The sequence below is a fragment of the Xenopus laevis genome, chromosome 3L (genome assembly GCF_017654675.1).
Source record: "Xenopus laevis strain J_2021 chromosome 3L, Xenopus_laevis_v10.1, whole genome shotgun sequence".
Taxonomy (NCBI): Eukaryota; Metazoa; Chordata; class Amphibia; order Anura; family Pipidae; genus Xenopus; species Xenopus laevis.
In genome coordinates this window covers 93,275,106-93,287,915 of record NC_054375.1, presented here as the reverse complement: position 1 = coordinate 93,287,915, position 12,810 = coordinate 93,275,106, and the positions used below count along the sequence as shown (strand labels likewise).

The following is a 12,810-nucleotide window of genomic DNA, read 5'->3' as shown; positions in this document are numbered from 1 at the left end:
GACTTTCCAGTCTAGTTGCCTGATTTGCAGTATGTCTGTTTGCTACTGTATATCTGTCAAAATGTTAATATGTTTATACTTAATTTCCTTGCAGGTTCTATTTGTTGGGTTCCTGACTGCCCTGGGTGACCATGCGGTAAAGCCAGTTTTGGTTGCCCTATTTAATCACTTCTTGCAACCTTTGCTAATTTTTATTAACAATATACTCTATAGTCTCCATAATTTATGGTATCCCATACTGGATGTGCTGCATGGAATAGCTCAGCAGCTAGCAACTGTTCTGCAAGCTTTTCGTTTAGTTGAGGTACACACAGCAGCCAAATGCGTTACTCCACATCTTCAGCATGTGTGAGCAAGAGACCTTGGGCCCCATAAATAATAACGGTAAAGGAGAACACCGTGCCCTACTATGTGACAACCATAATGACAATGCAACTTGTGTCAGATTTGAGATATACAAAGTGCAAGCATTCCACCTGTATAATTGCTTCACCAGGAGGCATGTGGAAAAAGTGCTGGAAACCATCTGCAGTCCTATGATTGGTCACATTCTACGACTCTGGGACACCATGAAACACTTATACAAACTAATAGTTCATCATTCCACAATAACATATTCCAACATGGTCTACAGCACTCAAACTTTACAAACCGAAGGGCAGAAAGCACATTACAAGCTTACCAAACATTGACTAACGGATCTCTGAAGAACTCTGAAAAATTCAACTGTCGGAAAACATAACCAAAGACACAGAACCACAATTAATGACTCACATGCTACAGAGCATGTTTTTTCCCATTTTGATAAAATACTTCAAATCATGTGAAACAGCCCATATCTTTAAAGGGGACCTGTTACCTTAAGAAATAATTCCAAATCTATTTTATCATGTTAGTCAAGCAAAATAATCTTTATTGATACAGTTTATTTAAATCTTGTTTCCTTCAGCCTGGGAATTCATAGAAAGCAGGCTGGAGCCATTTTGTGAACACTGTTATTAATCCAAGCTTTGCATTATCTGAAAATCTTATTTCTGTGCCAGAATGGGGGACCTGATGGCAATCCCCATTTACTGGCTACATAATTTGATGGTAAGGAGGGAGGGGGAATGTGGAGAGAGCAGTGACATCTATTAAGTGCTGAATGGAAAGTGAAAGTAATTTCCGGCCCCCCTCTATGCCTAAGGCATAGAGGAGGAGCAGGAAATGTATGATTGACAGCTGAGATTTTTAAATACAACAGGTATGGATGTTTAAATAAAAAAAAAGAATTTGGATTTCATGTTTAATTTGAAAAGGACTTTAATTTATGTCTGGGTGACAGGTCCACTTTAAATAGCTTGGGGAGCAGAAACAATTATTAACGGACCACAGGACCAGAACTTCTTGTTGCCTATTCCGTGGTGAGGGTCCTGGACCTCTCAGACCCCGTGCTCGTCACTCTCTTTCATTGACGCTTTGTGTGACGGGGGTGGGGGAGTGTGATTGGCAGCTCGCCTTGGGCACATATTCTACTGGGCTTGGCACAGATGGACAAACAGTTGAAAGAAAAGATTACTGTAGCTAACAATGTTGCAGAATACAGAAGCCAATTGAAACTCATCACAATGCGACAGATGCTCAAACAAGTGAATGTTTCTTTCCAAGACTGACAGAAAATGAAACCAACAACTTGATATAATACTACAATGATAGGTCTTCACAGTGGCACATAAAATTACTAATTATTGTTCTACTGAATTTAAAGATGTTAGCATCATGGTACTGCACAGCCTAAACAAGTCCCATGATAAATGAAAGCAATCTTAAAGGGGTAGTTTACTTTCCAAATCATTTTTACAGTTCTTTTTTTGGGGGGGGGGGTTGGTTCTTTTTGGTAGACCAGATATAAATACTTATCTCAATAGCTTTCTATTTTTTGACTGTTTTTCTAATGTTAAAGTTTAACATTTATTTCCCATGTCTCCCTGGAGCAGCTGTGGGGGGGGGGGGGTCACGTGCGACTCTGAAACCTGTTCTAATGTGATACATCTAGGGGCAGATTTATCAAAGATCGAGGTGAATTTTCAAATTAAAAAAATTCAAATTGCAAGCTATTTTTTGTGTATTTCGACTAGGGAATAGTCCAGATTCGATTTGAAAATTCAAAATTTATCATGTACTGTCTCTTTAAAAATTCGACTTCGACCATTCGCCATCTAAAACCTGCTGAATTGCTGTTTTAGCCTATGGGGGACCTCCTAGAACCTATTTGGAGCCAATTGGTGGACTTTGAAAATTCAAAATTTTTTTTGGCAAAAACTTCGATTTGAATTAGATCAAATCCGCTATTACTTCGATTCAAACGATTCGAATTCCCCTATTCGGCCAAAAAAAACCTTTGACTTAATTTTGGTTGGTCTTTTTGAATTGGAATTTTGACGTTTTTCAAATTCGAAATTCGACCCTTGATAAATATGCCCCTTAGTTGATACATTTCTTATCTTTAGGCCTGCTGAGCAGAATCCCTGAGTTTTATGAAAGGTATTGTTCACCTTAGTCATCATTTAGTATGTTATAGAATGCCAATTCTAAGCAACTTTCCAATTTTTCCAAGTCTTCATTATCTCTTTATTTTTTATAGTTTAATTCCTTGCCTTTTCCTTCTGACTCTTTCCAGCTTTCAAATGGGGGGCCACTGACCCCATCTAAACACAAATGCTCTGTAAGGCTACAAATGTATTGTTATTGCTACTTTCTATTACTTATATTTCTATTCAGGCCTTCTCCTATTCATATTCCAGTCTCTTATTCATATAAATGTATGGTTGCTAGGGTAATTTGGACCCTAGCAACCAGATTGCTGAAATTGCAAACTGGAAAACTACGGAATAAAAAGCTAAATAACTATAAAAACACAAATGAAAACCAATTGCAAATTGTCTCAGAATATCACTCTCTACATCACAGTTAAAGGTGAACAACCCCTTTTTAATGGCAGCTGTTAGAATTGATACAATAGTTGCTAATATTCCACAGATGCTGCTGAGAAATGCATCAACTAATGAAGCAAATTGTTACAGTTCAGGGTCTGAGCCCAGATTAGAGATCTGTCAAAAGAAAGTCTGGAAAAGTTTAAACTTCAATTTATAAAAGTCAAAACTGAAAAAAGTCTTTATTTTTGGTGTACTATCTGAAACCAACTGAACTGAATAAAGTGCTTGGAAGTTGAACAACCCCTTTAAAATAAAAGAAATACACAGCTTGGAATTCTAGAATTCTACACTTCCTGTTTATATGTTCTGGCATTGTGAATCTGCTCTTGAAAGTCATTGACTGACATTATGGGACCTATTTATTAAACTTCAAATTATTATGGTTGAGTTTTAAAAGGGGAAAACCACAAATTTTTTGTGGGGGAAAAAATGAAATTTTTAGAGATTTATTATACCCCAAAGTTGCTAAAAATCCGAATCCAAAAAAACTCCATCTCAAACCTGTCGAGGTCATGTAGACTGGGGCGTAACTGGCAGATGTCCCTGAAGATGTTTCTTGACATTGTGATCTGCGCTGGTTTTCATCCGATGAATTCAAGTTGTCGCAGTTACAATTCGATAAAGTCGAGTTTTCAGAGCTCCAATTCGAAAAAAAGTTGCACGATTCAAATTGAGGCAACGTTTTTTTCTTACTGACTTTTTTGAGCTGATTTTTTGATAAATGCATTAAATTTGTGGATGGGAGTTGTTTGGACATTGTTTTAATAAAAAAATAATTCAAGTTTAATAAATACCCCCTAAATATTTGCATTTTATACAAAGAACTACATTACAGCAAATTAATGAATATGGCCTGCCTATTAAATCACCTTGGGTGGTGGGACATACTAGCATAGAGATCTAGTTCTGTAACAATTTTATCCTTCTGGAATTGCCCTTGGAGCTCCTCTTTCTTTGTCTACATGGTTCAGAAGGTTTTAGAAGTTTAGTGGTGTATGTACCGTATGCAGTTCTCTTTACAGCCTGACAATTCAATATCTGCTCTAAAGTTATCTATCAGGCAGATTAGAAAATCGTCAGTTAAAGTTTTTAATGCTAACAGACTCCTGCTGCACAAATATGGCAGCCCCCTCCTACAGCATCAGGCAAATACTTTTATGGCAAAATTATAAATAGCATTCAAAGGCAATGTTATGATGGATAGTTTTTGTGAACATGTTTAAGTTTAGTTTTTCATGAGATTTCTATTTTTGTTAATTTATACTATACTCGCTTATACTAGCAATATAAATGTCACTTCCATTCAAATGCTTCAATCTAATTGTAACAGAGAGCTTACTTACTAAAATAAAGTGAAACACATTCATGCTATTCTTTTGTGTCCTGATGTAGCATAATTGTAGCATAATGCTGAAAATATTTTCAACTAGTTAACTAAACTACAGGCAAGTTTGAAAACTATTAACAGTTTGCCTCCCTGGCTGCAGCTAGAGGTTTGCCAAATATTGTATATGGACGTGATTCAAATTTACCTCTCTTACTCCTATAATGTTCAGTGGAGGGCACGGGACTATAGCAGGTTTGTGCGCCTTTTTGTCTCACTCGTTGTTTAGAAATAGTTTCATAAGTTGAGGAGCACGGACTCCTGGCACAAAGAATTAGGTCTTTCAGCACAGAAATACAAAAGGACTGCAATGTCAACAAACAACCAATCCCTAAATCTTTACCTTTTACATAATCCATCTTTTTTTATTAACATTTAATAAAATGGACAGACATCATGTATAACACCATGTAGTGGTAGCCCAGTCCCTCTACCTCATCCTAATGAATTGACAAGAATTTACAGATTTTTGGAGTGATTTAGGAATATTTTACTTATTCTAAAATAAGTCCATTGCCACATTCCGTGTATGAACTTTTATGTGAAAGTTTTGTGCGTTAGACCAGAATGGTCGGTCTGTAACAGATATTTTATTGAATGATTTAGTCCAATTTGAATATCTCAAGGTCACCAAAATTGCAGTTTTTACTTTAGTGGAAGACAATTTTAATGGACCTGCATAGTGCACTGAGGCATGAAGGGATTAACATTCAATCGAGTCCTCTAGAAGCTGCATGAGTGAACCTGGTGTAATGATCTCACTTCCCATTGGAGGGCGCTGTTCTGTCTGATCTCCCTCTCTCTCCACTGCCTCTTCATTTACTTCCACAACTACAGGCAACCTGGAGAGAACTGGGGGATCTGGCCATAGCACTGCGTCATCTTTTTCTGCAATTTCCTTACAAGCTTCAGGGTTTGAGGGCTGCGGAGATGGAGGGTGTAAGATGTAACTTTCTACTGGCGATGACTTAGGTGGTTGGCTCTCCTCCTGTTCACTGGTAACCAGAGCTTGAGTAATTCCCACTTTTCCTGAATGTAGATCTTTTTCTGCAGCAAGGTGTCTATGTGGAATAGCATTTAAAGAATCAGCTATAGAAAAGAAAAGGGAATAATATGAAGGGCACATGGATAATGACTTATTGCTGTATTTTGAAAATTGATTTTAGTCCCTTTTAATCTCTTCTACAAAATACTGAGAGTCCTTGAGTTACACACACCCGATTTACATACAACTCATACTTACATAAAGAGGCTATTACAGTAATGTACTGTGGTTTGCTTGGCCCTTATTAGCATTTAGCTTTAATAAACCAACTGTCCCAATACCCTCTGGCATATGTTGTCTACTGCAGAGCAAAGAAAGGTAAAAATACATACTATGTTAAGACAAACATCTGTCTTGTTGCATTTAATAAGTAAATGTATATGTTTCAACTTACATACAAATTTAACGTAAGAACAAACCTACAGACCCTCTCATGGGGGGACCTGGGGACTGCCTGTACTGCTAATTTTATATCTTGCTCTACCCCTGTACTTCATCAGTTATCTGCAATTAAACTTAATATTCACTAGCAAAGTGTTTGTTTAATGCTTATTTTTTTGTTTAACATGGTATATAAAGGACCTGTAAGAGCTGCTTAGCTTAATACTTCGCTAGTTTTTATGTTACTATTTCATTACACTGATAGTGGCTTGCCATAGCATACTGCACTCTTGCTATAGTAGAGCAGGCTTATTTCTAGGGATGCACAGAATCCAGGATTCGGCCTTTTCTAGCAGGATTCAGATTTGGCCAAATCCTTATGCCTGGCCAATCTTTGCATATGCAGATTAGGGGCAGGAGGGAAATCATGTAACAAGAAAGTAAAATCAAGGAAATGCACTTTTTCCCTTCCATAATTTGCATATGCAAATTAGGATTCAGTTTCGGTATTCAGCCAAATCTTTCATGAAGGATTCTGGGATTTTGCTGAAACCCAAATAATGAATTTGGTGCATCCCTACTTATTTCAGAGCAGGGTTACTAAGAATAAGCATACACAAGAGCCTGGTTTGCGTTGGATTGCAGAGCAGAAATGTTGACTTACTGCATATAATTACCATAAAAATGAACCGAAACATCATTCTGATCAACTAGCTTTGCCATATAAAGCTGAGGTGTTCCATAAAATAATTCTTTTACTGAAGAGTGTCTCATCAAAAATAAATTAAGGATACATTTGGTAAAGTGATGTTGCTTTGGAGACATTATAGGCAACTCAATATACTTTGAAAAATGGGTACTAAACTTCATATATATATCCACAGGCAAGATTCAGTGTGGTGTGGCATTGGCCTAAAAGTAAATAAACATTTTGTGGTGTTAGATATGAAAACGTAAATGAACAGAATCCTAGTATCAGCCAATATAACTCTACTTGTCATGTCATTATGACATTATGGAATGTGACAGCTTTTCAGGACCTACCTTCCTTGTCCTCCCCATTTTTGAATGGGGATCTTCCTACACACTGGTTCCCAGGAGAAATCACAGCCACTGCTGGTGCCTTCTTCTGCTGCTGCTTCCCTGGATGACCATCTGCTGTGCTTGACTCCTTCTTAGTGGCTTGTCCAGTGAGTGGATGCACAGGGCTTCTCTCTTGGCTAATATTCTCCTCTCCAGGACTCTCCATGTATGCTGCATTTTGGTATCCTTGCTCTTCTGCCTGTAATGATGATTTGATGATTTTCCAGAAGTAACCAGAAGAGAAGAATCGGCTGTGACATTACCATGAGCTTTTTACAGTTAAGGGAGTACCAATACTGAAGAACTGCAGGGTAAAGCTGTTTTGTTTGTGAACAACAAAAGGAAGGTGAGTTCAATGAACTTTTATATTAGTGCTTTATAATGGTAAAAAATTAGGAAAATATAGATTTTTTTAAAAAAAAAATAATAAAACAATAGGCAGAATGTAACTTCAGCATAAGTTCTATTTTATGTCCTCAGGTATTTTTCATGTCTACTGTCTCTTTAAACATGATAGACAAAGGTCTTTTTTCCAACCTAATCATTAATCACATTCATCCATTCCCCCTGTTTTTATAAATATCCTCCTATTTCATTCCAAGTAAATAGAATATAAATCTGTTTTTTATTTTTACAAATCTGGAACGCTAGGTGAGATGAATACAACTTGATTTCTGAGAGATTATTATCTTCATAATTGTTTCCTACAGCAGTATTTTGCTGAATCTGCCAACTGTGGTCAAATCTGCAAATAAAATGTAAGTTTAAATAATCTGTGTGTCAAAAAACTAGGGAACAGTCTGAATATATGTAAAATGTTAAAAGAAACCATTTATTTTGTTTGTTTCCATCTGTCACTTTTGTTATGGCATTAGAAAGTGTTATGAACACAGCAAGTAAAACCGTGTCATCCCATGAATTTGGCATCCCTGGCACAGAATTTTCTAAATCAACTAGGGATGCACTGAATCCAAGATTTGACTCAGGATATGGATGAATCTTGAGGCATTGGGATTTGTCTGAATCCTAAGTATCCATTAAACCTAATCTAAAACGTAAAAGTCTTTTGAAATGAATGCTCTGGAAAACCAAATTGTTCACAATTGATGCAATTTTTACATATTTCGCAAACCAAAATATGCAAATTGGGGTTCAGATTTGGCACAGTATTTAGTTGAACTTTTTCTGGAGTTTTCTGTAATCAGCCAAAATTATGGATTTGGTGCATCCCTAAACAACACACTTAAAAAAAACAAGTTTTTGTAATTTTCGGTGTCTTGTAAGATATTGCTTGAATTTATTTATGATATGGAAAAATTGTTTTTATTCAGAAACATCTTAAATGTAATCGTTACTCTATTTAATGTTTAATTTTAAGTAACTAAACACAACTTGTGCTTCACTAGGACTCTACAGCTTATTGCTCCTCGTATCATAGTACTGTGACAACTCACCGTGTGGAACCACTGCAAGCTCTTTTAGACCATTAAAAAAAGAAAGAAAAGGAGATATGAACACAGTGGACAATGCTGGGGCCTTTGTCTTAAGGTGAAATCTAAATTAAATTTAGGAGATCCCTCAGAAAGATTGGAAACAGCACTGCTGGCTAGAGATGCGCCGAATACCGAATCCTCCACAAAAGATTCTGTTGAATTGCAAACCAAATCCAAACCAGTTATCTTATATTCAAATTTGAGAACAATTATATGAATTTTGATCAAACAATTGTCACTGTCCAGTGCTTTAACATCTTTCAACAGGGTTTAGATTTGGTTTAGCTTAACACTTAAGACTTGCCAAATCCAAATCCTGCATAATAAAAAATGCTAGGATTAGGCTGAATCCCAAACCAAATCCTGGATTCGGTGCACCCAATTTCTGACAGAAACACTGCAAATGTGAAGTAATAGTTCTAATCTAAACCTGAGAAGTTTTAGGGTGTTGCCACAGATATTTTGTACCATTGTCCTTAACGGCAAATAAACATATTATCTCTGCTTTTAAAGAGCAGTGTAGGGATGTCCATATGAATAAACAAGCAGAGTCCCAGAGGGAAAACAAGCAGAGTCTTTCAAGTGGCAGTTGGGCACCAAGAAGGAAAAAATGAAGGACTAGACAAAGAGGAGAGGGCAGAATAAAAAAATAGATGTCCAATCTCACAGCTTTCATTTACTTGATGCATCCATCGTCTAAATATAGAGTGGTTTGCCTTGAAGCACATCGATTTAGAGAAAAGAGAAGAGCACCAATGTGCAGATCAACTGCTTAGTGGAATATATTGTATATTTTTACCACACAAGATGTTTTGGGACCCTTAGTGTACTTTATTAAGAGTGATGCCGTTGATAAAGAGTGCTAAGGTGCCTGGAGCATCTTGTATGGGATAAATCTGCAATAAATTCCACAAAGCAGTTGTTCCTAGAGCAGAACACAGTGGATCAGGCAAAGAGGGAGAATAGACTGGAGCAGGGCCGATCAGACAAAGAAGCAAGTTAGAATGGAGTGAGGTGGAGTAGGCGAGGAACAAGACAAGGCAAGAGACTAAGGCAACACAAGATCCAGGATAAGTAAGAGCTAGAGCAGGGGTCCCCAACCTTTTTTACCCATGAGCCACATTCAAGTGTAAAATAATGTTGGAGAGCAACATAAGCATGCAAAAAGTTTCTGGGGCTTCCAAATTAGGGCTGTGATTGGGTATTGGTCGCTTCTATGTAAACTTGCAACCAACAGGAGGCTCAGTTTTAGCAATACACATGTTTTTTATGAAACTTAACCTTGCGTTTAAACCAAAAATTCAAAAATAAGCACCTGCTTGTAGGCGACTGAGAGCAACATCCAAGGGTGGGAGAGCAACATGTTGCTCACTAGCCACTGGTTGGGGACCACTGAGCTAGAGAAAGGACTCAGTGCGCAGGTTACAATGTTCAGGCCAGTAAGTAATGAGGGACAACGTTTTAAAGGATAAGGCAACCCCATTAAAGATTGTGTGTAGTTTGATTAGCCAAACTATTCTCTGTATAGATGTGCTCCAAATTCACCTCAGTGTGGAATGGTTTTCTTACAGCACTACAATTCTGTAAAATATCGCACAGTAGCAGAAGACCAACTTCTCATAATGGATTCTTCCCTCCCTCAGACCAAGACGAAGATTTTACTCATTGCAGACTAGCTGGAAAATTGTGCAAGTACATTATAATTGGTATCAGCAATTCCCTTCTGAGTAGAGACCACCTGCGACAGCCTTCAACGTCATCATTAAACCCCCCCCCCCAAAGGCCACCTTCACATTACCATAGCTTATAGGATTTATAGCATTCAGTTGCTACAGTGATGTGGGCTGAACTAAGAGGAACTGAGCCTATCCTCAAGTGCTGTGAGTTCATTCATATTCGGTTTGGTTACTTTGTTGCCTGCAGTGCCTTTGATAGGGGTTGGAACAATCCTGCTATATATATATATATATATATATACACATATGGAAAGATATTTTTTTATTGTGACTTCTCCTGGTCACTTGGCAGGAAAAATGTTGTACATGTGCAGACATCACTAAGTGGTGATTCTTTAAATGCCGAGTAATGCAATATGGTGATGCTGAGTGCAACTAAGGTAATATATTTTTATTGTCTGAATTGAGCTGAATTACTTCACTAAAATAATTTAGTGTTTAGGGAGATGAAAATGTTGGATATGCAGTGTTGGAGGAAAGGGTTGTGTTGTCCATTAAGTAGGGTGCCAATAAGGCTGCTGGGATTTAGAAAACCACAACGGGAATGGCAGGTGAAAAGTCCAAATTCACCAGGAACTGGTTGCCTTCCTGGCCCAGTGGTTGGGTAAAAGTCCTCGGTTCAAATACTAGCAAAACCTTACACTCGGTCTATTTATTAGCACAAACCAAATCATCCTGTTGTTTATATAGCCAGTTAGGGCACATATTACTGGGGCTGCAAATACCCTCTCCAAAATATGGTTCAATAAATGGTCAAAAAGACACTGCAAGGCAAAAACAAATATAGAGATGAAAATTGTACAGGATAAGAAAGGAGAAACAAAAACAAGAAATATAGATGATCTATGAAATTTAAGAAGATATGCAAATGAAAATAAAGCAGAAAACAGTGCTGCAAACAGTATACGTATGTAAAAACAAACATAACAATTGCTGACTACACTGAGATATTTTCCTGGATAATCTAAAAAAAACCCTAATCAAAGGAAAAATATAACAATATTTTATTTGCTACTCATTGTAAAAGACTGCACATTTGGTAGGAGTACAAAGGCATTTTAATGGATTAAATATAAGCATGACAAGTTAACTGAGATAGAAATCTCTGTTAAAAAAAAATGAGGACAATGTAATGAGGGTATATAGGAATAGGAATTAGAGGCATGCAATGGGGGCAAGTGGTAGTTCATATAAAGGTACATGCAAAGGGTACTTGTGTGGTGAAAGAAATTGAGGAAAATTATAATAGGAAGAAGAGAGTATAATGAGGATATGGGATTATAGCTGTGATATGGAGGCAATATGACATTTTTGGAAAGTATTATTGGTACATAAAAGGCAAGAAAAAAGTAAGTGAAGGGTGCACATAATTATAATTCTTTATAATTTATGGGAAAAGTTACCAGCCTACCACACTTGGGTGCTTCTCAGTCACTAATGAGGTACGACTCCTCTGTTGTTGCTGCTGGCGGTGACCCCTCAGAGCCCATATCAAAAAGAACAGCAGGACCCCAAATAAGATCACAAGAGCACCCAATCCACCTGCGACAATGGGGAGGTCTGGCACAGTGAACATAAGTCGTGGTTCTGATGGATCCAGAGGAGCTGGGAACATAATTGTACAGATTGGAAGTTTTATTAAGCAACACTGGGAAATACATTTAGGGACCTTAAACAGACTACGTATAGCAATAACTTCATCAAGTGAAAGCAACAACACAGGATCTGATAACTAATAGGTAACAACGTTTACATGGTAGTGCTCTAAAGGGGAGCATCAATAAGAATTTACAAAGTGTATTTGATGTGTACTAAATTTGTTTCCCCTGGGTGAAAGAGCATGCCTGTTGTGCTTTTTCAGGTAGCACTTCTGCCCCGGGAAATGGCTGCACTGTGCATCTTGCTTCTCACACCTAAACGGCAATAGCAGAACGGCTGCATTGCACCAATTTTTTTTGCGCACTGGTCATAAAAAAGCCCTATAGTTATTATTGTAATCTATTATGCATTATAAGTCAAACACTTTTTCATTACAATATTTCCCACCTTTACTACTGCAACTTCATCCTTGCAGCATTCTAATATACCGTAATCACAACTTCAATCTGTTCCTAGGGCCCAACACTCGAATCCTAACGAATGGGAACAGGCGGTCAGATCACGGGACCGCATCAACGAATCCAACGGGATTTTTAGTCCCATCCGATCAAGATTTGGCCGACTTACACGGGCCAATAAGCTGCCGACTCGGTCTGTCTGCGGCTTTTATCGGCCCGTGTATGGCCACCTTTAGTGCTGATCTCCAAATACACTGCCTCATGCAATCTACAGACTGCTTCTCATCTTCACCTCTTTTCTTCTCTCATCATCTTACCCCATTCCCTACGGCAGAACTTCTCTTTAACTTCTGCATATCTCTGGAACTCCCTGCCACAAACTATCAGGCTTTCCCCTTCCCACCAAACCTTCAAATACTGCCTGAATACCCACCTGTTTAGAGGAGCATATGCACCCTAGTTGATCAGAAGTCATCTTATTATAAAGATTTACCAATTGTTTTCAACATCCTTTTGTTTTACCTGTTCCCTCGCCTTTTAGATTGTAAACTGTGTGAGCATGTCCCACTAATCCATCTTTTAATTCAGCAATAAATAAAATAAAATTCAGAATTCAGTTGTATTCTTAATCATCTCCTGATTTTTTTTTTTTACTG

At 37.6% G+C, this 12,810-nt stretch overlaps 2 protein-coding genes across 11 annotated transcripts in view; one reads left to right on the top strand and one right to left on the bottom strand.

Moving 5' to 3' along the window:
- Positions 1–12,763, top strand: part of LOC108711247 — a 40,602-nt gene extending 27,839 nt beyond the window's left edge. For 3 of the 5 annotated variants that reach the window (XM_041586613.1, XM_018252802.2, XM_018252801.2), the window contains exon 11: positions 95–2,151. In XM_041586613.1, the coding sequence (XP_041442547.1) occupies positions 95–352 (258 nt within the window). In that variant the 3' untranslated portion in view covers positions 353–2,151. Of the gene's footprint in view, positions 1–94; positions 2,152–7,095 lie in introns of those variants that run through there. The other 2 variants (XR_005966318.1, XM_018252804.2) reach the window with 2 other exon arrangements.
- Positions 3,477–12,810, bottom strand: part of LOC108711248 (cadherin-related family member 5-like) — a 31,198-nt gene continuing 21,864 nt past the window's right edge. For 2 of the 6 annotated variants that reach the window (XM_041586611.1, XM_041586610.1), the window contains 4 exons: positions 11,509–11,702; positions 8,323–8,343; positions 6,830–7,067; positions 3,478–5,448 (listed from right to left, as the gene is read on the bottom strand). In XM_041586611.1, the coding sequence (XP_041442545.1) occupies positions 5,063–5,448; positions 6,830–7,067; positions 8,323–8,343; positions 11,509–11,702 (839 nt within the window). In that variant the 3' untranslated portion in view covers positions 3,478–5,062. Of the gene's footprint in view, positions 5,449–6,829; positions 7,068–8,322; positions 8,344–11,500; positions 11,703–12,810 lie in introns of all 6 variants that reach the window. The other 4 variants (XM_041586612.1, XM_018252805.2, XR_005966317.1 and 1 more) reach the window with 4 other exon arrangements.